General features: G+C 39.5%; 1 protein-coding gene across 1 annotated transcript in view; it reads left to right on the top strand.

The window, feature by feature from the left end:
• The window catches only part of naa15a (N-alpha-acetyltransferase 15, NatA auxiliary subunit a), an 88,730-nt gene that overhangs the window by 21,322 nt on the left and 42,848 nt on the right, over nucleotides 1-24,560 (top strand). The window contains exons 3-4 of the mRNA XM_069925348.1: nucleotides 2,688-2,792; nucleotides 3,729-3,886. Of these exons, the coding sequence (XP_069781449.1) occupies nucleotides 2,688-2,792; nucleotides 3,729-3,886 (263 nt within the window). The remainder of the gene's footprint in view (nucleotides 1-2,687; nucleotides 2,793-3,728; nucleotides 3,887-24,560) is intronic.

The raw sequence follows: 24,560 nt of genomic DNA, 5'->3' as shown, positions 1-24,560 counted from the left end.
TTATGTATCTTTAACTTTGCAACACAAAATACACTGACCTGCTGAGTTTCTCCAGCATTCTGTTTTCACTTTTCCCTCATACCAGGAATTGTGCTCATAAATCTTGTCTGGATAGGCTATAATGTCTTCATATTCTTCCCTTAATGTGGTGACAAAATTGAAGGTTAAGGCCAAACCAATGTTTCATGAAGGTTCAGCATAGTTTTCTAGTTTTATACTGTGTCTGTGTCCAGGACTGTGTCCGAATGACCAACTCAACTTGCCCTGCCATTTTCATTCATTTTTGCTTTTTTTCTTTGTGTGCTCTCTGCTCCTGCATCTCTTTTACGTGCTGTATATGCTGTTGATTAGGACAATCCTGAAAACTTTAAATTTTCGTCTTAAAATCAGGGATTACCCTTTTCAAAATCAGGGATTACCCTTTTCAAAAGGTCTAAAATTCTTGAAGATGAGGTCTCAATACCATTAGTTATTTGTGAACTCTCAGTGCTCCTCTACAAGGTCCATGCATCTGGTCCAACTGCCGTTTAAATGGCCTGTTACAGGAGCTGACAGTGGTTTATTTTAAAATATCCAAATAAAATTTAAACCTTTAAATGATAATTTGTTATTAAATTATTGTGATTTACTTTTTATCAGCATCCACTGGTCAACAGTAAGTGCCAGATTTTTTTGGGGGGTGTTTTGAACAAAGGGTATCACTCAAAACCAAGATTTTAGATCGAAATTCTCAGGGTTGTCCTATACAGAGTTGTCCTATACAACAGCATAGACGATAATGACTCTCCTCATTATTTGTACCAAAATGTAATATGTTTTGTTACTCTACATCAATTCTTAGTCTTTTAAAGTGGAATCCCCTCCATCAGCCAGCTCCCCACCATGACTACCAGCCCCCCCACATCTCCATCGGGCACACAAAACTCAAAACGGTCAACCAGTTTACCTATCTGAGCTGCACCATTTCATCAGATGCAAGGATCGACAATGAGATAGACAACAGACTCGCCAAGGCAAATAGCGCCTTTGGAAGACTACACAAAAGAGTCTGGAAAAACAACCAACTGAAAAACCTCACAAAGATAAGCGTATACAGAGCCGTTGTCATACCCACACTCCTGTTCGGCTCCGAATCATGGGTCCTCTACCGGCATCACCTACGGCTCCTAGAACGCTTCCACCAGCGTTGTCTCCGCTCCATCCTCAACATCCATTGGAGCGCTTTCATCCCTAACGTCGAAGTACTCGAGATGGCACAGGTCGACAGCATCGAGTCCACGCTGCTGAAGATCCAGCTGCGCTGGATGGGTCACGTCTCCAGAATGGAGGACCATCGCCTTCCCAAGATCGTGTTATATGGCGAGCTCTCCACTGGCCACCGTGACAGAGGTGCACCAAAGAAAAGGTACAAGGACTGCCTAAAGAAATCTCTTGGTGCCTGCCACATTGACCACCGCCAGTGGGCTGATATCGCCTCAAACCGTGCATCTTGGCGCCTCACAGTTTGGCGGGCAGCAACCTCCTTTGAAGAAGACCGCAGAGCCCACCTCACTGACAAAAGACAAAGGAGGAAAAACCCAACACCCAACCCCAACCAACCAATTTTCCCCTGCAGCCGCTGCAACCGTGTCTGCCTGTCCCGCATCGGACTTGTCAGCCACAAACGAGCCTGCAGCTGACGTGGACTTTTACCCCCTCCTTAAATCTTCGTCCGCGAAGCCAAGCCAAAGAAGAAAGTGGAATCCAGAAGTTGCCTTAAGATTTTGTGTAGGATTCCCTTACAACTTGACATGTAAAGTGGCAAGCAATATAGAATTAAACGTTCTCCATACTGCCCACATTGGTAGTTAAAGATAATGTTGCTGTGTCAAGCCATTTACCAAGATTTGTTTGTGAAACCGCACAAGCCAGATTAATTTTGTATATCATAAAAGACAAAATATTCTCCCTTTTTCACTTGAATAGTCCTTGTACAGGTGATCTACATAGAATTTACACCCTGCCCAAATGTAGTATTCATGGGTGATCCTTGGCTATGCAGAGAAGTAAATTGATCATATCATGTACAAATAAATGTAATTGCTTTGACCATTGTTGGGTGAGCATCGTATCTAGTGTAAGCAAATGGATGAAGACACTGGTGTCTTATGCAACACTGAATTTAATGAAGGAGCTTAGAAAAATGAAAGTGCTCACATGGAATTTACAGTTTTATTTTACTTGCCCATTTTGAGATTGTATATTCCTCTGGCTGTGAATAATTTAAAAATGTTTAAATGATAGCTAATTATTTAATCGTGGTTTATTTGATTTTAACAAGATTACACAGTTTGAAGTGAGCAATTACCACTTGAAGGAAGGTTCTTCAACATAAAATGAACTCTGATTAAAATTAATAATCATTCTAATTGTCTTTGGATGGCTAAAATTCTGATTAGATTTGATCAAGTATTCTGCTTGTATTTTTGTTCCCTTGATATTTCTGCGCTGATCGTGCCCGACTTCATGAGGTGGAAACACAGATGAAAAATTGATATTCATATTTTAAAATCATGTAGGAATGAATTTTAAAGCTTAAGAAGGATCAACTAAGGTTGCAATTTGTTTGGACACAAGTTGTGGAAAAATAATTCACTGGTTCTGGGTACACATGTATTATTAAAGTGTTAAAAAAAACTGTTTTATAGAGACCCTCGCAATGAAAGGCTTGACTCTAAACTGTTTGGGAAAGAAAGAAGAAGCATACGAGTATGTGCGACGTGGCCTTCGAAATGATCTGAAGAGTCATGTCTGTATCCTTTTTGAAATTAATTTATTCAAGAAATGGTATAACTTTTAGATTGGGTACATATTCATATTGTTTACCCACGCAAAATTAAGTATATCAGCCCAAGAACTATGTGACTTTTTTTCTGGTGGAGCTGCCTATGAATTCCACATGAGAAAGTTAAGGTTCTCCTTGCAATATGGTTGTCAGGATTGCTCCCTCCACCCAAACCAATTCTGACAACCATATTGCAAGAGAACCTTGACATTGCTTGAAAATTCATTCTCCCTCTCCCCCTATTTCTATGCTTTGAAGTACTTTTGGGCTGTAAAAAAAATATGTTTTTAGAAGTCACTCGAGTTTTAGTTCTGAGAATATGAGTTTGGTGTGTATTCTCACAATGTTACAAATTCCAAAATAACACCATTGCAAAGCAATCATTCTCTTGTCATTAGTGCTTAATAATTAAGGAATTAATATGAAGCACTAATGACAAGAAAATGATTGCTCTCATTCGTATTCTGACTGCTTTAACATCATGCCTCTTCACATACTATTACACCCAGGGAAACTTGAATTAGGGGACTGAGCTGGTGGTTTGTTCCAAATATTTACTTGCCACATGCTCATGTGATTGCAGTAACTGCTGATAAATATAAATCATTATGACCAGTTCAGTTTTTGATCATTTCAAATTGTTGAATTCAATTGAGATTATCAAACCAGTCACAATCCTTTTGTCCTATTCAGTGTCTCTGTTCAAGAATAGGATGCAGTTTTATTTGTTCACATCAACTCCTTTAAGTGCAATTTTTTAAGCAATTTTGTAATGTATGTATTGTCTTTACTGTTAAGTTTTAAAACTTGAAAAAAGATCCTGTGGCTGAAATGCTTATTGAACCAAATAGCAAAGCAGTAACTTCTGGAAATGTGCATGTTATTTTTCTTGACATTGAACCAGGTTGGCATGTGTATGGTCTCCTTCAAAGATCAGACAAAAAATATGATGAAGCCATCAAATGCTACCGGAATGCTCTCAAGTGGGATAAAGACAATCTTCAGATTTTAAGAGACCTTTCTCTTCTCCAAATCCAAATGCGTGACCTTGAAGGCTATAGGGTAAGTGCTTCTTCAAGCCTGTCTTGTATAACTATGTATTAGATTGGTTTTGAGGGTGATGCATTGTCAGTGCTTTTTTTTTAAATTTAGTGTTCACACTGCTTTGTAAATTTTTACAAAGGGACCAAAGAGGCAGCGATAGCCTGAGATAGTTGATCTCGTTTGGTGTTTGAAGGTAACACAGCAATTTTTTGTTTCAATCACTGTGATTGATGATGTTTATTTCCTCTTTGTGGAAGGTTCACTTTGGCGTGTGAATTCATGTGAGTGATCTTAATTCCTGTGTAAACCTTAATCTAGCTGAAGGCCATTTTAAGTGCAAGTCTGTGACCATTTTTTTGAGCTACTTTTGAAGGATTTTGCTATGTCTTCAAACAGAATTCTAATCTTGCTGACATTGTTATGATAAAAATATTTATAGCAACTAAAGTTTTAATGTTATCTTCTCCAGTTGCTTTTGACATGTACAATAGGTATAAACAAAATCAAGTGGATATTATTAGGATTACTGATTTTATATTCTTGAAGATTCTTTTTAACCCATGTCTCTAATGGTTTACCATTGATAGATTTGGGCTCTGTTTCCATACTTTGCTGATCCTTATCACTTTAAATTCCATTTGTATTGTTTAGAACATCATGTGCAGTCTGTTCCCTTCAAGGTCAGAATTTTGCAACTTGGCAAATTAACAAGTTTGCGCCTGCATGTAGCAAGACCTAGAAAGCATTTTGGAATGGTCTGAAAAGTGGCAAGCAGCACTTTTTATATAGAAAAATAGCAGGCAATTACCATTTTAATGAAGAAAGAATCTAGCTACCTCAAAATTTCATGACATCGCTATCAATGAGTCCTCCACCTACCATCAATATTATGGGTTATTACTGACCAGAAACTCAACGGTGCCAGCCTTAACAATAACTCAAAGACGAGGGTTGTGGATCAAGAGACTGACTGGCCTTTCAATACTCCCAAGCCTTTCCATCATCCACAGGGCACAAGTTCGAAGTACGATGGAACATTCCCTCCTTGTCAAGATGTGTACAGTGCAATTAATGCTGAAAAAGCACAGCATCATTCATTGCAAAGCAACCTACTTGATTGACTCCCCATCCATTAGCTAAACTATTCCCTTCACAAAATGGTTAGCAGTTTGCTTAGGACAGAAGCTGACAAATCAGTGCGTTTTACTACCAAGAAGGACCAGCTTGTTCCCTTCCAAGTCTTGCACTTTGCTACTTCATCGTTGAGTTCAAATCCTGGAATTTTCCATACCTTATTATTGAAAATCATTCAGCTGTTGAGAAGGTGGCCCACCATTGTGTTCTAAGATGCAAATAGGGATTGTTAATAAAGTTAGCTTTTTCTAACAATGTCCACATATGTGAAAAGAGAACATTAGATGTTGTGTACTTTGTGTTCTCAAAGAAAATTCCATCAGGCTCATACTACAATTATATTGGGCCTTGGTGGAATCGCACTTGAGAATTGCAGAAATTTTAGTTCTTTTCCTTAACAAAATATACAATTTCAATAGAGAATGCAATGAAGATGGATGCAAGGTCCATCATTTGAAGATGTTGAGGCTTTCATGCACTTTGAAAGAATGAGAAGTGACCCTTTTAATTTATTTAGCAGGATGGACAGTAATCTTTTTGAATGGTAGTCTCGAAGGAATAAATAATCTTCTCTTGCTCCTGTTTCTTATGACAGTCTATCAAACATTTACAATCAAAACCAGCTGTCTGTAATTTTTTGTGGTTTTTATCTTTTTTTTAAACTTTATTTATTTGTTCAAAAAACAATATATGACATATGTAGCAATTAAACATAAACATGAATTTTTTTAATATATAAGAAAGAAAAGAAAAGAACCCTCCCCCCCCTTCAGCCAACTCTCCTAAGGAGAGCCATAAAAAAGAAAAAAAGAAAGAATATTAAATAAAAAGTTAAATATACATATTAAAATCTGGTCAATATAAATTGAAATGTAAATATTCTGAGTATAACAGCCACTTATTAATAAAAAAATTATAATTATGTGAAACATACGTAATTTTTTCCATTATTAAACAATATTTCATCTCATTATGCCATCTATTAATATCAATCATATTTGTATCTTTCCACGTACTAGCAATACATTTTTTCGCTACGGATAAAGCTAAATATACAAAAGCAAGCTGAAACTTATCTAATATCAAACCTTTCAGAGGTTGCAAACTACCCAATAAAAATACTATTGGATCTAAAACTATTTTAATCTTATACAGGTGTTCTAAAAACGATTGAATTTTCTTCCAAAAAGATTGTATATGTATACATAACCAAACAGCATGAAAAAATGTTCCAACCGCATCACCACATCTAAAACACAAATCTGATTAATGAAAACCATATTTTTTTTTATTTTTCATGTGTCAAATATAATTGATGTAAAAAATTGTAATTAATCATTGCATAATGTGCATTTACCAATCTAGTTACACTATCATAACAGATATCTAACCAATCATCTTCAGAAAAAATAAAACCAATATACGCTTTCCATTTAATTTTAGATCTATCCCAACCCTTTTTATTCATACCATCCTGTAATATTTGATACATAGATGAAATATAACCCTTCTCTGGTACCTTCATAAGAAAAGTCTCAAATTTAGTCATTTTAGGTAAAATCATATCTCTACCAAACAGAATTTGTTTACCAAAGATCAAATTTGATAATAAAGAAATAAAGAGTTCTTATCAATACCAAAACCTTCCCTCATCTGATTAAAAGATAAAAACTTATCCTCTTTAAAATCTCCCAAATTTTTCACACCTTTAAATCTCCAATGCAATAAACTTTGATTATGTATTGAAAAAGAAATAAGTTGATTATTATACAACGGAGTCAAAGCCAATAATTTACCCCTAGAGCCTGTCATTTTATTTTTCTTTATCCATAACTTCATTAAATGTTTTAGTATAGGCACATTATATTGTTGTAACAAATTTATATTCCATCTAAACAAAAATTGATGTATTTCAAATTCAGAAATACTTGCCATCTCAATTTTAGCCCAACGAGGAGGCCTTACCAAATCCATCAATGAACTAATAAATTTAAGTTGGGGTGCTTCATAATAATTTTGAAAATGTGGTAAACGTAGTCCCCCTAACTCATATTTCCAAGTTAATTTATTCAAAGCTACTCTTGAAAATTTACCCCTTCATAAAAACTCCTTAACCATTTTATTCAAATCTTGAAAAAAATTTTTATCAAGTAAATAGGGAATAGATTGAAACAAATATTGTATACGCGGAAAGATATTCATCTTAATTGTATTTATCCTACCCATTAAATTAATAGGTAAATCTTTCCATTTAATCAAATCAGTTTTAATTTTTTTGATTAACAGAGCATAATTTAATTTATATAAAGATGATAATTAACATTCAAAATTATACCCAAATATTTAATTCGATCAGTCCACTTCAAATTAATAATATTCTTATAGACTGAATAATCTCCTTCACTTACTGGTAATATTTCACTTTTTTCCCAATTAACTTTATATCCAGAAAGACATCCATATTGTATTAAACATTCCTTCAAATGCAAAAGTGACTGAGCTGGGTTTATTAAATACACCAATACATCATCGACAAATAAATTAATTTTATACTCCTCATCTAAAACTTTCATACCTTGTATCTGTGTATTTTGTCTTATCAACTGTGCTAAAAGTTCAATCACTAATGCAAACAAAGCTGGTGTAAAGGACAACCTTGACAAGTTGATTGAGTTCACTTGAAAGATTCCGAAATCAAACCATTCGTCAATACTCTAGCTACCGGTTTACTTAAATTTCTCCAAAACTTTAAACAAAAACTTCCATTCAACTCTATCAAATGCTTTTTCTGCATCTATGGATATCACCATCGGGTGATCTAAAGATTGTCGAAATCTATTAATGAAACTAATCACGCGCAAAATGTTATCTGAAGCATATCTATTCTTTATAAAACCTGTTTGATCAATATGAATCAACTTGGGTAAAAATTTAGCCAATCTATTCGCTAATATTTTAGCTATTTTATAATCTACATTTAACAATGAAATTGGTCTATATGAAGATACTTTCAAAGGATCTCTATCTTTTTTAGGAATTACTGTAGTTAAAGCACTAGAACAAGACTCAGGTAATTCATAATGTTCTCCAACTTGACGTAATACATCCCCAAACACTGTAGATAAATCATCATGAAAAATGTTATAAAATTCAACTGAAAGATCATCACCAGGCGATTTACCGTTCGGCATTTCCAGCATAGCCATTTTAATTTCCGAATCAGTAAATGGTTCTTCTAACTCCTGTATATCTCCATCCTCTAATATCGGTAAATTCAACTGTGATTAAAAAAAGATCAATCGATCCAGTTTCTTGTTTTCCTTCAGATGTATATAACTTTTAATAAAATTCATCATTAATCTCCTGAGGTTTATGTAATAAGAGAACTCCGTCTAACTGCAGTCCTCGAAATCTGTTCTTTCTTTAATTGCCATGCCAATACCTTGTGCTTTCTCTCCCCATTCGCAATACCGTTGTTTAGTCCTATTAATCACACATTCAAATTGATAAGATTGCAAAGTATTATATTTCAGTTTCAGCCTAGATAATTCTATTTTCTGATCTTCTGTTTCATCTTTCTGAAATTCCTTTTCTAACTCATTGATTTGTTTCTCTAATTCAAGACTCCGATTTAATAGATTCTTTTTTATTTTAGAAGTATAACTAATTATTTGTCCTCTCAAATAGGCTTTCATAGCATCCCATAATGCAAACTTACTTTGAACAGAATTAGAATTTTCTTTAAAAAAAAATTATTTTTTTCAAAAAAAATCAATAAATTCCATATTTTTAACAACATTGTATTAAATCTCCAACGATAAACCATTTGAATTTTCTCAGAAGTTGCATATGTAAAATATAACAAGGAGTGATCTGAAATCGCCCTACTTTTATATTCCGCTTGTTGTATTTTCCCTTGTAATTGTGTCGATACTAAAAAGAAGTAAATCCTTGAAAATGATTCATGTCTAGATGAATAAAAGGAAAAGTCTTTCTCTGTCGGATTAAGATGTCTCCAAATATCTACTAAATTAAGATCTTTCATCAACGCTTGGACCTGAATTGCCATCTTGGATTTTTTAACTTTCTTCAGAGATTTATCTAATAAAGGTTCCAAAACACAATTAAAATCACCACCAACTAAAATATTATCATTAGCCTGACCAAAACATAGAAATGCATCTGAAATAAATATTTCATCATCTGCATTTGGGGCATATATTAAGTAAAGTCCAAAATTCACTAAAAATCTTACAATTCAATTATATCCTGCCTTTTCCTCCATTGATTGTAATTCAAAAGATAAATTTTTATGTATCAAAATTGCTACACCTTTAACTCTAGAATTAAATGAAGAAGAATATACATGCCCAACCCAATCGCTTTTTAATTTCATGCTTTCCTTCACATTCAAATGTGTTTCTTGTAAAAAAGCAATATCAATTTTCATTTTCTTAATATACGCCAAGACTTGCTTACGCTTAATCGGACTATTTAATCTTCAAACATTAAAAGTAGCAAACTTCAACTTTGACATACCTACTATTATTACTAAATACCAATAATATCTTTATATAAAAACTTAAATCAACATATATAGGCCCTCCAATAGAAAAAAATCACAAATTAAAAACTAACTAAAATGAAAATAAAAAAAATAAAGAAAATCCCCCCCCCCCCAAAAAAAAAACTACCAAAAGGTAGTAATCCCCTAAACAAAAATTGGGTTTGGGTCACCCACCAGTGGCTGATGACTAATAGAACTTAGAGCAAATCTCTCCCTCCCCAGCCAAACAATCAATAACATCAAAATATCATGATAAGAAAAAAAAATAGAATAAGAAAATTCTTCTTTTCATCCAAAAGATTCCAATCTCGGAGATCCCATTTCAGAAGGAGGTAGACTCTTTCCATTCCCGTTTTTCCCATTTCTGCCATTTCTTCCATTTCCAGAACAACCAGATTTTTCTTTAGGAGATAATGGTGGACTACGTCTTTGTCCTCTTGTATCTGGCAATGAATCAGCAAAAATCATTGCTTCACGATCAGTTTCAAAAAACCGAAATTGATAGTCTCCATAAAACACCTTCAACACTGCAGGGTAGCGAAAAGTAGACTTATAACCTTTACGCCACAAAACTTCTTTAACTGGATTGAATCGATGTCGACGTTGAATAACCTCTTGACTCAAATCAGGATTAAAAAAAGACTCTGCTATTCTGAATCAATAATGGGGTTTGTCATTGTCTCGCATTTTGCACTGCAAGTCGAAGTATTGCTTCTCTGTCCAAATAACTCAAACATCGAATTATTACAGGTTTTGGTGGTTGACCAGCTGAGGGTGTTCTTCTTAAAACTCTATGGGCTCTTTCCAGTACCAATCCCCCAGAGAAAAATTCTTGCCCTAATATTTGCGGGATCCAGTCTTTAAAGAAATGAAGAGGATCTTGTCCTTCTATACCTTCTGGCAAACCAACAATTTTCACATTATTCCTTCTGCTTTGATTTCCAAGTAATCTATTTTTCTTTCGAGCTCCTTCTCATGTTCTCCTAGTTCTATGATTGATTTTTCCACCTTCAACATTTTTTCTGTGTTAGAAGTCATTTGCTGTTTACAGTCCAAAAAAGCAGTCTGAATTTTTAAAAATTCTTCATAAGATGCATCCACACGTGTCTTAACCATATTTAATTCTGAACTTATACCAGCATTCATTTGAACCATTTCATTCATTTTAGATGTCAACAAAGGTTTTATAACAGCTTGAACAATAGCATTTAATTGCATACACTGTGATTGAGTAAAGCTCAGCTCTGGTCTCTCTGACATAGTGGCAGAACAAGGTAACTGCAGCTCCTGCTGCAACTCAACAGAAGGCATTTTGAAAGTTTTACTGTGGGTCTGGACTCCCAGCGACGGCACCCCGACTTCCTCAGGGTGTCGCCGCTGGTCTCCCCCCGCATTTTGTTGTTCTTTCATCAATTCACGAAGAAAAGCGATTTCTTCAGATTGAAATGCTACCTGATGCATTTCCAACAATGGAGTCGTCTTCCTGCGTGCTCCCTCTGTTGAAATCAAAAGGCTTTCCAAATCGGGGTCCGCTTCTTGGGAACACGCACCATCTTCCGGAGAACGGGTAATTCCAGCGCCATCCTTCACCTGGTGAGCAATAGACATTTTTTTTAGCCCCCACAGGCAGTCTTTGAGGTTTAGACAATAAAGAGATTGAGCCTGGAGCAGTATCAAGTCGTCTAGGCCTCAAATCTTCAGCACTTCGAAAATGTAACTTCTGCACTTGAGGTTTAATCTTTTTACCATTAGTGGCCATAATGATTCCTTAATACTTCAAACTAAAATTTTAAAAGTTTAAACTTGAAAACAAAGAGTTAAAAAACAGGTACTTAAAAGTCTGGCTAGAGAGGTCGAGATTACACGTCTAGACTCTATGCCATCTTGCCATGCACCCCCCCCCCCCCCCGTTTTTATCTTTTTTAACATTGATTTTTCAAATGAGAATAATGTCAATAATATAAAAAAATTAAATAAAAATTAATGATTAAGGGGAAAAAACTCCTTGCAGATCACCCTTACGCATCCCTCTTTGTCTGAAAAGCATTTGACATTTTTACTCCAGAAATGATTGATTGTCCTGATCTGTGCCTCATTCTATTCTTTTATCAGGTCTCTGATCAGCACCTGAGGCTAAAGAAACCCCCCCCCAAGTTTGTCTAACTTCTCCTTAGAGTTCATGCCCTCTAAATCAGGCAGCATTCTGGTAAATCTCTTTTGTAACTTTTCTAAAGACTTGTGTCCTTCCTTGGATGGAGTGACCAGAATTACACAAAATAGACCAAGTGCAGCCTAACCCTAGTTTAGTAAACTGCAATCTGACATCCTTGCTCTTAAACATAATGGCCCGACCAATGAAGACATCTACCTTCTTGAACATTTCATTGTGCATATTACAGTTGAACTCATAATTTACTATCTGACCATTTAGAAATCCTATGGTTCAACATCTAGCCCATCAGGTAATGTTTCCCTTGCTCCCTTCTCAATTGCCTCTGCACCAGTTTTTACACTCTTTAAAGTTATTCTCTGGGTAGTTTATTATAATACTACACAATATCTAAATAAGAGAATTCAAAATGTATTGGGGTATCAATATTAAATAACCAATAACAAATAACTCCACTTAAATGCCTTTTCCTGATTACCCTTAATTCCCTACTCTGCAAAAAAACCATATAACCATTTAACCGTTTACAGCACGGAAACAGGCCATGTCGGCCCTTCAAGTTCGTACTGGTTCACTTGAACAACTCCACTAGCTCCTCCGCAAACTCCTGAGGAAGTGGAGGCTTTCTTCATGATGCCATTGTGGTGTCATAAAGATAAAAAATGAAAAATGGGAAAAGCTATGCTCCAGAACTATGAGAAATACAATAAACATGAGGTTACGCATGATACAATATAATTGGTTACACAGGCTATATATCACACCCCAAATTAATTAACTTAATTTCTCAATGAGAATTAGTTTCCAAGATCTACAGTTCTGATAAAAATCTTCAAACAGGAAATACTACGGCTCCAACAGCTGATTAGGGTGGTAGTAAGGTTAGCGATTAGCGCAGTGCTGTTAAAGCACCAGCAATCTGGGTTCGAATCCCGCAACGTCTGTAAGGAGTTTGTACATTCTCCATGTGTCTGAGTGGATTTTCTCTATCTACATGTGTCTTTAAATATATTTAATGAGGCAGCCTCTACTACTTCCTTGGGCAGATAATTGCAGATTCACTACTCTTTGAGAAAAGATTCCACCTCATCTCCATTCTAAATTTACTTCCTTGATTCTGACGCTATGTTCCCTAGTTCTAGTCTCATCAACCAGTAGGAACAGCTTTCCTGTCTCTCTTACCAAAGCCATTCATAATTGTAAATGTTTCTATAACACTCCCTCTTCTAAATTTCAGTGTGTATAGTTCTAGGCAGCATAATCTCTCTTCTTTGGCTATACCTCTCATCTCTAGAATTAGCCTGGGTTGAACAGTCTCTGCACTCTCTCCAAAGATGAAGCAATAGAATCCCCATTATCCTGCACCTACGCGGATCATGGACGTCAGATCTGTGAATTTTCCATTTGACTGAGACTCAACTCTTCTAATGCCTAATACACCAACATTAAGGATACACCATTTAAAAGGCAAAATACAGTGCAAAATGGAAAGTAATTTGAAAAAAAAAGTATTGTAGTCTTTAATTACCATATATTTCAGCATATAAGTCGACCTTCAGTTAGTTGGGTCCCCATTTTCAGCCTCTTTCATGGTTTTTAACATACATCGGTCATAGAAGTCGACCCCCCCCCCGCACCCCCCAAATTTTCTGCAAGGAACATGGTGTCTGGGCCTCCTAGCAACATCCCAAACTTTGTTTCAACACCTCAGTAGCCAAGTAACAAATCTGCAAATTAAACAAGCAAGTCTTTTTAAAAAAAAGTTTTTAAAAAAACCTTTGCTTCTGGCCAGGAAGATGCCAAATGGTGCTAGGTCCAAGTCTTCAGCATTGGCTGCAGCTGGAGTTGGTGACTCCATTCTCAACATTGGGTGTGGTGCCATCCATATTAAAGAAGTCTCCGCGCTGCCCAAGTGTGCTCAGTGCACAATTGTGCCCTCTACAATTGTAAAATGTCTGGGTAGGTTATGGCAGTGGGGAGGTGCTTCCAGTATCATCTTGTATTCCAAATCTGCATCAAATGGCTTTGTGAGTTGAATTTAAGGTCTAATTTTTGTACCTAGGGTTGAAGTCGACCCCTGATTTTTTGTGTGTGTGTGTGTGTTTGAGGATTTCAAAACTTGACTTATACACAGAAATATACAGTACATAAAGTTTACTTTAATCAGGTAATTTCTATAACTTTAATTTAAATTTAAACCTGGTGCCTGTGCTGAAAGTGTTGTGCCAGCCGCCTCTCTAACCATGCCGAGGTCATAATTAACCCCTGCCAATTTTAAACTTGCGTATTTTTAACCTACCGTATATGCTGGTGTATAGATGATCCTCAACTTAAAAATGTAGCCTCAAATTCAGTCATCTTGTATGCTCGGTCATTGCCACAGAGGGCAGTAGAGGCAGGTTCATTAAATATATTTAAGAGGGAATTAGATATATTTCTTCAGTATAAGGGTATTAAAGGTTACGGAGAGAAGGCGGTGACGGGGTATGAACTTTAAGATCATCCATGATCTCGTTGAATGGCGGAGCAGGCTCAAAGGGTCGAATGACCTACTCCTGCTTCTATCTTCTATGTTTCTATGGTAGTAAAGGGTTTTATTTACAGAAGGCAAACATGCAAAAATGGCAACAGGTGGCAACGCACACAATTAGAGCAACCATGGGAAAAGTTGGATTGGCAGTGAAACACGTACAATTTATAATGAATGTGGGAATGTAGTAGTGGAAATAAAACATACGTGCACAATTTTTAGCGAGCACGGGATAAGTCAGATGGCAATAAAATGTGGACAATTGATAATGAACATGGGAAAATAGCAGTGGAAATAAACTACAAGCATGTGTGCACACACAACGAACTGGGCACATACAATAATTAAGGAAAACCAATACGATACCTTAACTAAGTGCAGGCATGGCTCTTTGCTACTAGGGACACTAATTAAACATGCTCTCAGTCCTATGAGAGTGCACCCATTACCAACAATTACCAGCACCATTCCATGGTTCTAGGAATGGAGTGAAGCGGGGTGGTCCAAAGATAGCAAAGAGAGAACTGAGCATATGTGGTACCCTTTGTAGGGTTTGGAGGTCCTCCCTATGTTGTTTACGGGGAGAAAATGGCTCGGTGCCAGCAAGGTTACAAGAGCCAATGGCCCAGTACAGGTGAGCTGGAGAGTCCAGCCCACATAACTTATAGGGAAATATTGACTTGGTGCCTGTAAGGTTAAGCTGACTATAAAGGCCAATGGCCCAAGGACATGTACAAAGGAATTTAAAATAGCCATTGGCAAGGTGTGCACTAATGGTTGGGACGGGGCCAAACCTTGATTGGCAGATGGTGTGTCTTATGAAGAAATAGTGGGCATTGCTGTCAGCTGACAGCCACGACCCTTCACAATACAATCCTCCTCTTGGAAGTCGCACCACTTGCCAATCATTTTGAAGATAATAACTCATGTTTTTGTTATAGGTCAAAACAAAAAGATGTTTTAAAAAAATTGATACTAATCAAACAGGTCAATGTACACAAGTGGCTTCTGTATGCTGGACAAGGCACATAGTCAAATTAAATGACAGTGCCTCACCAGCCCACCCAAAAGGGTCGCTGTGTTACCAATGAAGCAGGGTGCTGGGGGAGCTGCTCCCCAATGTTGGAGAGGGGAGGGTAGAAAAAGAAATTTGTTTGGTCAGTGTGTTTGGTTTCTCCAATTTAGCTGGCAAATGTGAGCACACTTACCACCAAAGTCTGCAAGCAAGCAGTGCAAGGTAATCCATCAGGTGCAAAAGTTCTCTCTTGGCTTGTGCATCCCACGCCTCACTTGGGTGCGCTCTCAGCACAGATCCCAGATGCCAATCACTATGGTGAGGCAGGGGGCAGACCAGCAGGTATGCATCCAGGGTGTACCCAGGGCACCCTTTTTTCTGGACTGGCATTTGACACCAGGATGCCATTCCTGCTTGCATTCTCTTTCAGTGGGTGCCACAACTGCCTGTGCTGGACCCTTGCAATGATAGCCAGGAGGAGTCGGGGCTGAAAGCCAGCCAATTTAGTGATTTTTAAATAAACTCCCAAAGTCACAGCCCCATGAGGTCTTTTTCTGTTAATGCTATCTTGTGAAACAAAATATATGTACTGTGGCGCACTGTGCAACTGAAGAAAGCACAGACACTTGATGGTTGTTAACGACTGTTTATTTGAATTTAACCCCTGCCCCTTTAAGGGCAGCGCTGGCTCAGTCACCACGTGCGTGGTGACGTCATAATCGCTGCCCGAGGCGCGCGCTGAGAGGGAGGTTTGAGTCGGGAAGAACCCCTGATGGTGCCATCTACCCATGGCTGCCCCACCATGTGGCGTTACACGCGGGGCCGGTTCGCCATGAGATAGTGCGCTGCCACACAACCCACCCCCGAACCGGCTATGCGTCCTGCCGCTTGGGTGGGCGGCCTCGGTGCTTGGGCACAGCCATTTGTACCAGTTACAACAAGTCTAAATGGGCTGCCTTCAAGCAGTCCACTGTAAAATGTTCCTCCTCCCCCACACATCCAGAGTGAAAGTTCTGCCGGATCGCCGGAGGACTTTATACGGACCTTCAAACGGGCGCTGTAATGGTGCCCTCTGCGGTCCTCCATGAGCACCTGCCTTCTGGGGAGCAAGTGGCAGTGCTTGTTCAACAGCTTGCTTTGCTATATCAAAAGCAGCCTGTTATTCAGGTCCCCATAAGAATTTAGCATTCTTACGGGAGATCAAATACAGTGGTGTAAGAAGCATGGTAATATGGGGTATATGCTGCCACCTATAACTTAGCAGGACCATGTGTGTGTTTTATTTGAGGGGATGGCAAAATTCAAAGTTTTTAACTTAGCGATCTTGGAAATATCTTTTGCCTGAATGCTATGGTATTCTGAGAAATAGGATGTTCTGACTAGGGCACTGCATCTTATCAATATTAATGGTCCAGCCCTGTTTCCTGAGGGAAACAATTGGGATAAGAAGGGCCTCTGAGACAGTGATTCCAGCCCATATAGGAGGAAGTTATCAATGTAATGGGCAAATGACACCTCTGGGCCGAATGCTTTGTAAATCACGGTAAATTAAATTGTGGAATGTATATTGTGTCCTGTCCCAAGTATATGTAAATTTATTCTTGGGGGTCGGGATGGAGAAGAGTCGACAAGGCATTGGCTAAATCCACCACTAGGGTGACTAGGTCGGACACGGCGGTAGCAGGAGGGGGACAGACATGTTGGGGTGCCTGTACTGTCAGCCATAGACAACCTTGGTGGGGGGGACAACAACTGCTTCCCCTTTGGCTGACCCAACTACAACTGTGGCCTGTGCGACTTGAATATGACTTTTCCCCTATTGGTATAAAGGGACTGTCGCTTTAAAGTAATGACAGCAGCGGGTATATGTGGCCTCCAGTCCCTGGGGCGGGAGAGGGCACTGGAACAAATGCATCGAAGGGCCTTCATTCTGTTGGAGGGGGGAGGTGTTGAAGGTTCCTTCTGGCAGAGATGGGACAGTTCCTGTCTCAGCAGGTTTTTGAGGGCAGGAGAAACTGTTTCGAGTGAGGGAGGGGCAGAAGCAGAATCAGTATTGGTCGGGGCAGCCCAAGGCTTGATCCCAGAGTGGTGCTGGGTTTTCCCCGGCCAGATTTTTCCCCGCAAAGTTCCATGTACAGCTGCACTCGCGTAAAGTGGGAAGGGATTGTGTTTCCAGCCCTTGCCTCTGCGCTATGGACCTGGGAGGGTGCCCTCTGCTGCATATATTCAAGTCCTTCCAGGAGGGTGATGGCATCCCTCATGGTCCTTCCATTGGGCAGGATCACTGACCGGTGATGACCAGGTATCTTGGTAGAGCACCAGTCACCCAGGTATTTTCTACAAAATTTTGGTTGCAGGCTCCCTGGTAGATACCATCGACCAGCACACACTCTAACAACCCAGTGCTTTCACTGACTGTACCCCATTGTGGGCACCTGTGTGGATCCAACTCCAGCAGAGTGGGGTTTTGGACCCTCACCACGGTCACTACCCAATCCCACAGGGTAGTTCCTTTCCAGATCTCTGGCTGTGGCACCTGTAGGACATTGTTGATGCTAAGTTGGTCAAAGATGCTCCCCAGGCCACTTGCCTTTGGTAGAGGCTTGTTGGAGGCCCCCTCATCCCACAGCTGGAGCAGCCACCTGGCCAGATACTTACCTGGCCATTGGCAGTACCGATCAGCCAGCTGAGTCAGTTCCTTTGGGGAGAAATCCTGGGTATTTAAAATAGTGGGCAGAAAAATCAAAAAAGGTTACAGAAGTCACTAGATATTAAAAGGACAAAGAACATAAGGGCACTTTATCTGAATGCCACCAGTATTAGAAATAAGGTTAGTGAACTTGAGGCGCAAATCAGTACCCATGCCTATGATTTGGTAGCCATCACGGAAACATGGCTACAAGGTGACCCTAAATGGGAATTAAACTTTCAAGGGTATCAGGTGGTGCAAAGAGATAGACAGGATGGTAAGGGAGGTGGAGTTGCACTCTTAATCAAAGATGAGCTCCAGGCAGTAGTGAGGAAGGATATAAGATCTAAAGAGCATAATGTTGAGTCCATTTGGGTAGAGATAAAGAATAACAAAGGGAAAAAATTATTGGTGGGTGTTATCTATCGCCCACCAAATAACAATAGTTTAGTGGCACAGGAAATAAATAGATAAGTGAGGCATGTAATAATGATATGGCAGTAGTCATGGGGGACTTTAACTTCCACATCGATTGGGAAAATCAAGTGGTCATGGGAGTCTGGAAGAGGACCTCATAGAATGCATCCGCGATAGCTTTCTTGAGCAGCATGTTAAGGAATCCACAAGAGAAAATGCTCTCCTGGATCTAGTGTTGTGCAATGAGATAGGTAGAGTAAATGATGTAATAGTCAGAGACCATCTAGGAAATAGTGATCATAGTATGATTGAATTTCTCATTCAGATGGAAGGGGAAATAGTTAGATCTAAAACTAATATATTAGGCTTAAACAGGGGTGACTACCATAGGATGAGGGAGGAATTGGGCAGAGTGGACTGCGAGCACAGGCTCATTGATGAAACAGTTGAGGAACAGTGGAAGATTTTCAAAGAAATATTTTGTAATGCTCAACAAAAATATATTCCGGTCAGGAAAAAGGACAGCAAGGGAGGGAAAAATCAACCGTGGTTAACAAAGGAAATAAAGGAGAGTATAAAATTGAAGGCGCAGGTGTACAAGGCTGCAAAGAGCAGTGGGAAACTGGAAGATTGGGAAAACTTTAAGAGACAATAAGGGGTTACAAAGCGGGTAATAAGAAATGGGAAAAAAGATTATGAAAGTAAATTGGCACAAAATATAAAAACAGAAAGCAAAAAATTTTATAAATATATAAAACGGAAGAGGGTGGCCAGAGTTAACATAGGACCCTTGGAGGATGAGAAAAGAAAACTGGTAGCAAAAAATGAGGAAATGGCCGAGGCATTAAACAAATATTTTGTGTCAGTCTTCACCGTGGAAGACACGTCCAGCATGCCCAAGTGCGGAGTTAAGGATGCGAATGTTGAGGAGGGCCTTGATAAAATAGTTGTTACAAAGGAAGTAGTGATGGAGAAACTAATGGGACTAAAGCCAGACAAATCACCTGGTCCTGATGATATGCATCCAAGGGTTCTGAAGGAAATGGCAGAAGTTATAGTTGATGCATTGGTGGTCATATACTAAAATTCCTTGGATTCTGGGCAAACCCCGGCAGACTTGAAGACAGCAAATGTCACGCCACTTTTTAAGAAGGGATGTAGGCATAAGACTGGAAATTATCGGCCAATTAGCTTGACATCTGTAGTTGGAAAAATGCTTGAAGCCGTCATTAAAGATGAAATAGTGAAACTTTTGGAACGTAGGGTTCAATCAGGCAGACGCAGCATGGTTTTAGAAAGAGAAGATCTTGTTTGACAAACTTGTTAGAATTCTTTGAGGATATAATGGGTTCGGTGGATAGAGGGGAACAGGTTGATGTTGTATATTTGGATTTCCAGAAAGCGTTTGATAAGGTGCCGCACAAGAGACTTATCAGTAAGTTACAGGAAAGTGGAGTCCGGGGAAGTATATTGGCCTGGATTGAAAATTGGTTGTCTGATAGGAGGCAGAGAGTCGGGATAAATGGGAGTTTTTCATGTTGTAAAGAGTGGTAAGTGGGGTGCCGCAGGGGTCAGTGTTAGGCCCACAACTGTTCATCATTTACATTGATGACTTGGAGGAGGGGACAAAATGTGGTGTAGCCAAGTTTGCGGATGACACCAAATTGAGTGGAAGAGCAAATTGTTATGAGGATGTGGAGAGTCTGCAGAGGGATATAGTTATGCTGGATGAGTGGGCAAAGGTCTGGCAGATGGAGTACAATGTTAGTAAGTGTGAGGTTATCCACTTTGGCAAGAAAAATAAAAGAGCTGAATATTATTTAAAGGGTGAAAAACTACAGCATGCTGTTGTGCAGAGGGACTTGGGAGTGCTTGTGCATGAATCGCAAAAAGTTAGGTTGCAGGTGCAGCAGGCAAATGGAATGTTGGCCTTCATCGCTAGAGGAATTGAATTCAGGAGTAGGGAGGTAATGTTGTATAAGGTACTGGTGAGACCGCACCTGTGTCCAGTACTGGTGAGACCGCACCTGTGTCCAGTTCCGGTCTCCATATTTGAGGAAGGATATACTGGCTTTGGAGACGGTCCAGAGGAGGTTTACTCGGTTGATCCCTGGGATGAAGGGGTTGACTTATGATGAAAGATTAAATCGTCTAGGATTGTATTCGCTCGAGTTCAGAAGAATGAGAGGAGATCTTATAGAAACATATAGGATTATGAAGGGTATGGATAGGATAGATGTAGGAAGGTTTTTTGAGCTGGCCGGGGAAACTAAAATGAGAGGACACAGTCTCAAGATTCGGGGGAGTATATTTAGGACAGAGATGAGGAAAAATAGTTTTTCCCAAAGAGTGGTGAATGTTTGGAATTCTCTAACCAGGGAAGTGGTTGAGGCTGCCTCATTAAACATATTTAAAATTCGGTTAGATAAATTTTTACATGATAGAGGAATTAGGGGATATGAGGAGAAGGCAGGTAGGTGGAGTTAGGTCATAAATTAGATCAGCCATGATCGTATTGAATGGCGGAGCAGGCCTACTCCTGTTCCTACTTCCTATGTTCCTATGTATCTGTGGTCTCGGACTGACCACAGGCACACCTCCCTGTGACTTGATCATCTCATCCCCCTCCTCTCTATGATGGTCCTGGGACCCCATGGTGATGGGTTGAGCGTGCAGGAGTTCAGATGTTTAGGGGGAAAGGTGGTTGTGGGACCTAGGCTCCTTGGGCACCTCCTCCTTGTCACTGAACCATATATCTCCATCCCATAGCCACGCATCCAGCTTGTTACCACGCTGAACCAGGACTTGAATTTCTAGCAGGTCCATGTGCCAACCAACCCGTGGCCTGCTGCAGCCATATTAGGTTGAAGACTACTTCAGTCCCCCTGACTGCAAGATAGTTGGCTTGAATCTGGACAGCTTGTACTGCCTCCTGCAGCAGCGCTGATGGAGCTCTTTTAACTCTGTCTTTCTGGTTGCAGAAATGCTGGATCTGATCAGTCATCCTGACCTGGTGACTCAGGAGGGATGTGAACAGCCAAAAGGCACCCCTTTGACTCCCTTTGGCTTTGTGAAACCCTGACTTCCTAAGGAGGGAGATCACGTGGTGCTTCAGTCCTCACCACATGGGTCCAACTGTTTGGACCAGTCCACTGGTTTACCATGGTCCGCCAGCATTCTGGCCAAGCGCTCAAATCCCTACCTCTTGTTGGTCCTCCTGGGAATCCTATTGGTGCCTGAACTGGCTTTTTTGCCCCTGTTACAGAATATTTTCCCACGCTTGTGTCCAGCTGAGACCGTGCTTGCAGTGCCAAGTGTTGTAAGTGAGGAAACCTATTTGGTTGGTCTTAAGGCAAGAGTTTTATTTACAGAAGGCAAATGTGGGAAAATGGCAACAGGAGCAACAGCCATGGGATCGGCAATGAAACACGCGTACGATTTATAGCGAACGTGGGAAAATGATAGAGGCAATAAAACACACGCACACAATTTATATAGCAAGTATGGGAAAAGGTGGATCGGCAATAAAACGCAATTAATAACAAACGTGGGAAAATCTCTCTCACACACACACACACACACACACACACACACACACACACACACACACACACACACACACACACACACACACACACACAGAGCTTTATTATTAGGGAGACTAATTAACCATGCTCCCAACCATACAATCACCAATAATTTCTACAGCACCATTCCATGGTTCTAGGCCTGGAGTGAAGCAGGGTGGTCCCAAGATGGCAAAGAGGGAGAACTGAACACATGTGACGCCCTTTATCGTGCTGGAGGGCTGTGGGTCCAGCCCAGATTGTTTACAGGGATCCAATGCTTAGTGATAACAAGATTAATCTGATTACAACAGCCAAGTACAGGCAGGAGAATCCAGCCTAGGTAATTCGCAGTAAACCAATGGTTTGGGACCAGCAAGGTTAAACTGATTCCAAAGGCCCATGGCCAAGTACAAAGGAATTTAAATTGGCCAATGGCAAGGTGTGCACTAATGGGTGGGGCAGGGCCAAATCTTGATTGCCAGGTGGTGTGTCTTCCGAACAAGTAGTGGGCAGTGCTGTTACGTGACAGCCTCAACCCTTCTCAATCAGTCACCCATTCTTTATTGGTCAACTCATTAATCAGAAGTGCCTTGACATTTGGAACAGTGCCCCAGTAGGGGTCAACAAGGAAGTTCCTATAAGTTCATGGAATGAACTCCATAATTACAAGATGGCTCTGTTGTTGACTTCATTGTACACTATTAGTTACAGGCTTTGATTTTTAAAAAGATGTGTTGTATGCGCACCACCTGCTGGCAACAAAATATAATGCAACTTTTCAACCTGCAGTGGATAATCTGTAAGGCAGCAATTTGCAACTTTTTTTTGGCTATGACAAAGATAGGATTATTATTTAAATGGCAAGCTATTGCAGCGTGCTATTGTGCAGAAGGACTTCTATGTGAATAGTAACTGGTTTGCAGGTGCAGCAGGCTATCAAGAAGGCAAATAGAATGTTGGCCTTCAGTGCTAGAGAGATTGAATTTGGGAGCTGGGAGGTTATGCTGTAACTGTATGAAATACTAGTGAGGTCACATCTGGAATACTATATGCAATTCTAGTCTCCTTATTTGAGGACAGATGTACTGGCTTTGGAGGCAGTCTAGAGGAGGTTCATCAGATTGATTCCAGAGACGAGGGGGTTAGACTATGAGGAGAGATTAAAGTGCCTGGGATTGTGCTTGCTGGAATTTAGAGGGAATCTTGTAGAAACAATAAAATTATGAAAGTCATAGATAGGATAGAGTTGTTTCTATTGGTGGGGGAAGACGAGAACTAGGGGACATAGCCTCAGGATTTAGGATGGAGATGAGATGGTGAATCTATGGAATTCATTGGTCATTGAAGCAGTAAACTAGCCTTTTGAACTGACACTTGAATCTTGTATTCGGCATTATTGCCAATAATGTGTCCTGGCCCATTCCACACTTTAAAGCAGAGTTTTTTATCAATTCACTTTTTACCTCAAAGGCAACTTCAGTGAATATTATTTACGACCAGGTTGGCTAGATTTTTATATAGTAGGGGAATTAAGAGGCATGGGGAAAAGGCAGGTAGGTGGAGACGAGCCTATCATCAGATCAGCCATGGTCTCATTGAATGGCGGAACAGGGTGAATTTTGCCTACTCCTGCTTCTATTTCTTGTTTCTTATGACCCACTTGGGACTCTTATGAGGCCCCTTCCATGTGAAATAGTGGTTTAGTTGGTTTCTTCTGTCCTTCTACCAGCTACAAAAATATTTTGATATCTCTCTGTTTTTTTCTCTCCCCTTAAATGTGCTGTGGCCCCTCGGGGTGGGGGGCATATAACCCCTTTTGAGAATGGCTGTTGCAAGGCATATCATGGAAGCAGTCATAAACAATGAGAAACTACTCATTTGAATCATAGACCTCAAACTGAAGTTTTAAAATGTATTGTTCAATATTCACTTTTAAATATTTTGTCATTTGATCAAACTGATGCCTTGGAATTTTGAAGGATTTTAATAAATCTTTTGTCTCTCTTCTCTTCTGGCCTTTTGGATTACCTTTCCAATTTGGACCACATATTCAATCAGGCAGCCTAACCACAAGTCACTAGGGTATCTTGGAGTAGCTGCTCTGAATAATTCTGCAATTAAAGAAAAATTGGTTGATGAAGACTGTTAGGTCTGCTTTGTTCATGAATGAGTGAGACAAACACCAGGCTGAGTCGAAATCAGGGTTCTTTGTTCTTTATTACCGGATTGTAACACTTGCGACTAAACATGTTAGTCGGAGAATGCATTCTGCCGTTATCAGCAAAATGGTGATTTTTTATACCCTTGGATATGTGCTTAGAACATCATATCATTACTTGTCCAATGACTAAAACTGTTGCTATCCTTTCCCTGCTAGCTTCCTGCCTCTCAATCCATCAATGTCTCTCTTATCTTGTAAGTACAAGGATGCATTTACATCTTGTTACAGCCCTGTACAAGGCAGGGTAACTCCTTACACATTCCCATCTCATGATGTTTTACCTTACAAGACCTGGAATTTAATCTGATAAATTAGTTTTAATGCTTAATCTAAATTTAAGGGTGGTGAAAAATTTCTGACTTGGAGTATCCTATTCAAAT

The sequence above is a fragment of the Narcine bancroftii genome, chromosome 3 (genome assembly GCF_036971445.1).
Source record: "Narcine bancroftii isolate sNarBan1 chromosome 3, sNarBan1.hap1, whole genome shotgun sequence".
NCBI lineage: Eukaryota > Metazoa > Chordata > Chondrichthyes > Torpediniformes > Narcinidae > Narcine > Narcine bancroftii.
The sequence above is the reverse complement of the archived record's forward strand: the minus strand, read 5'-3'. Positions and strand labels throughout refer to the sequence as shown.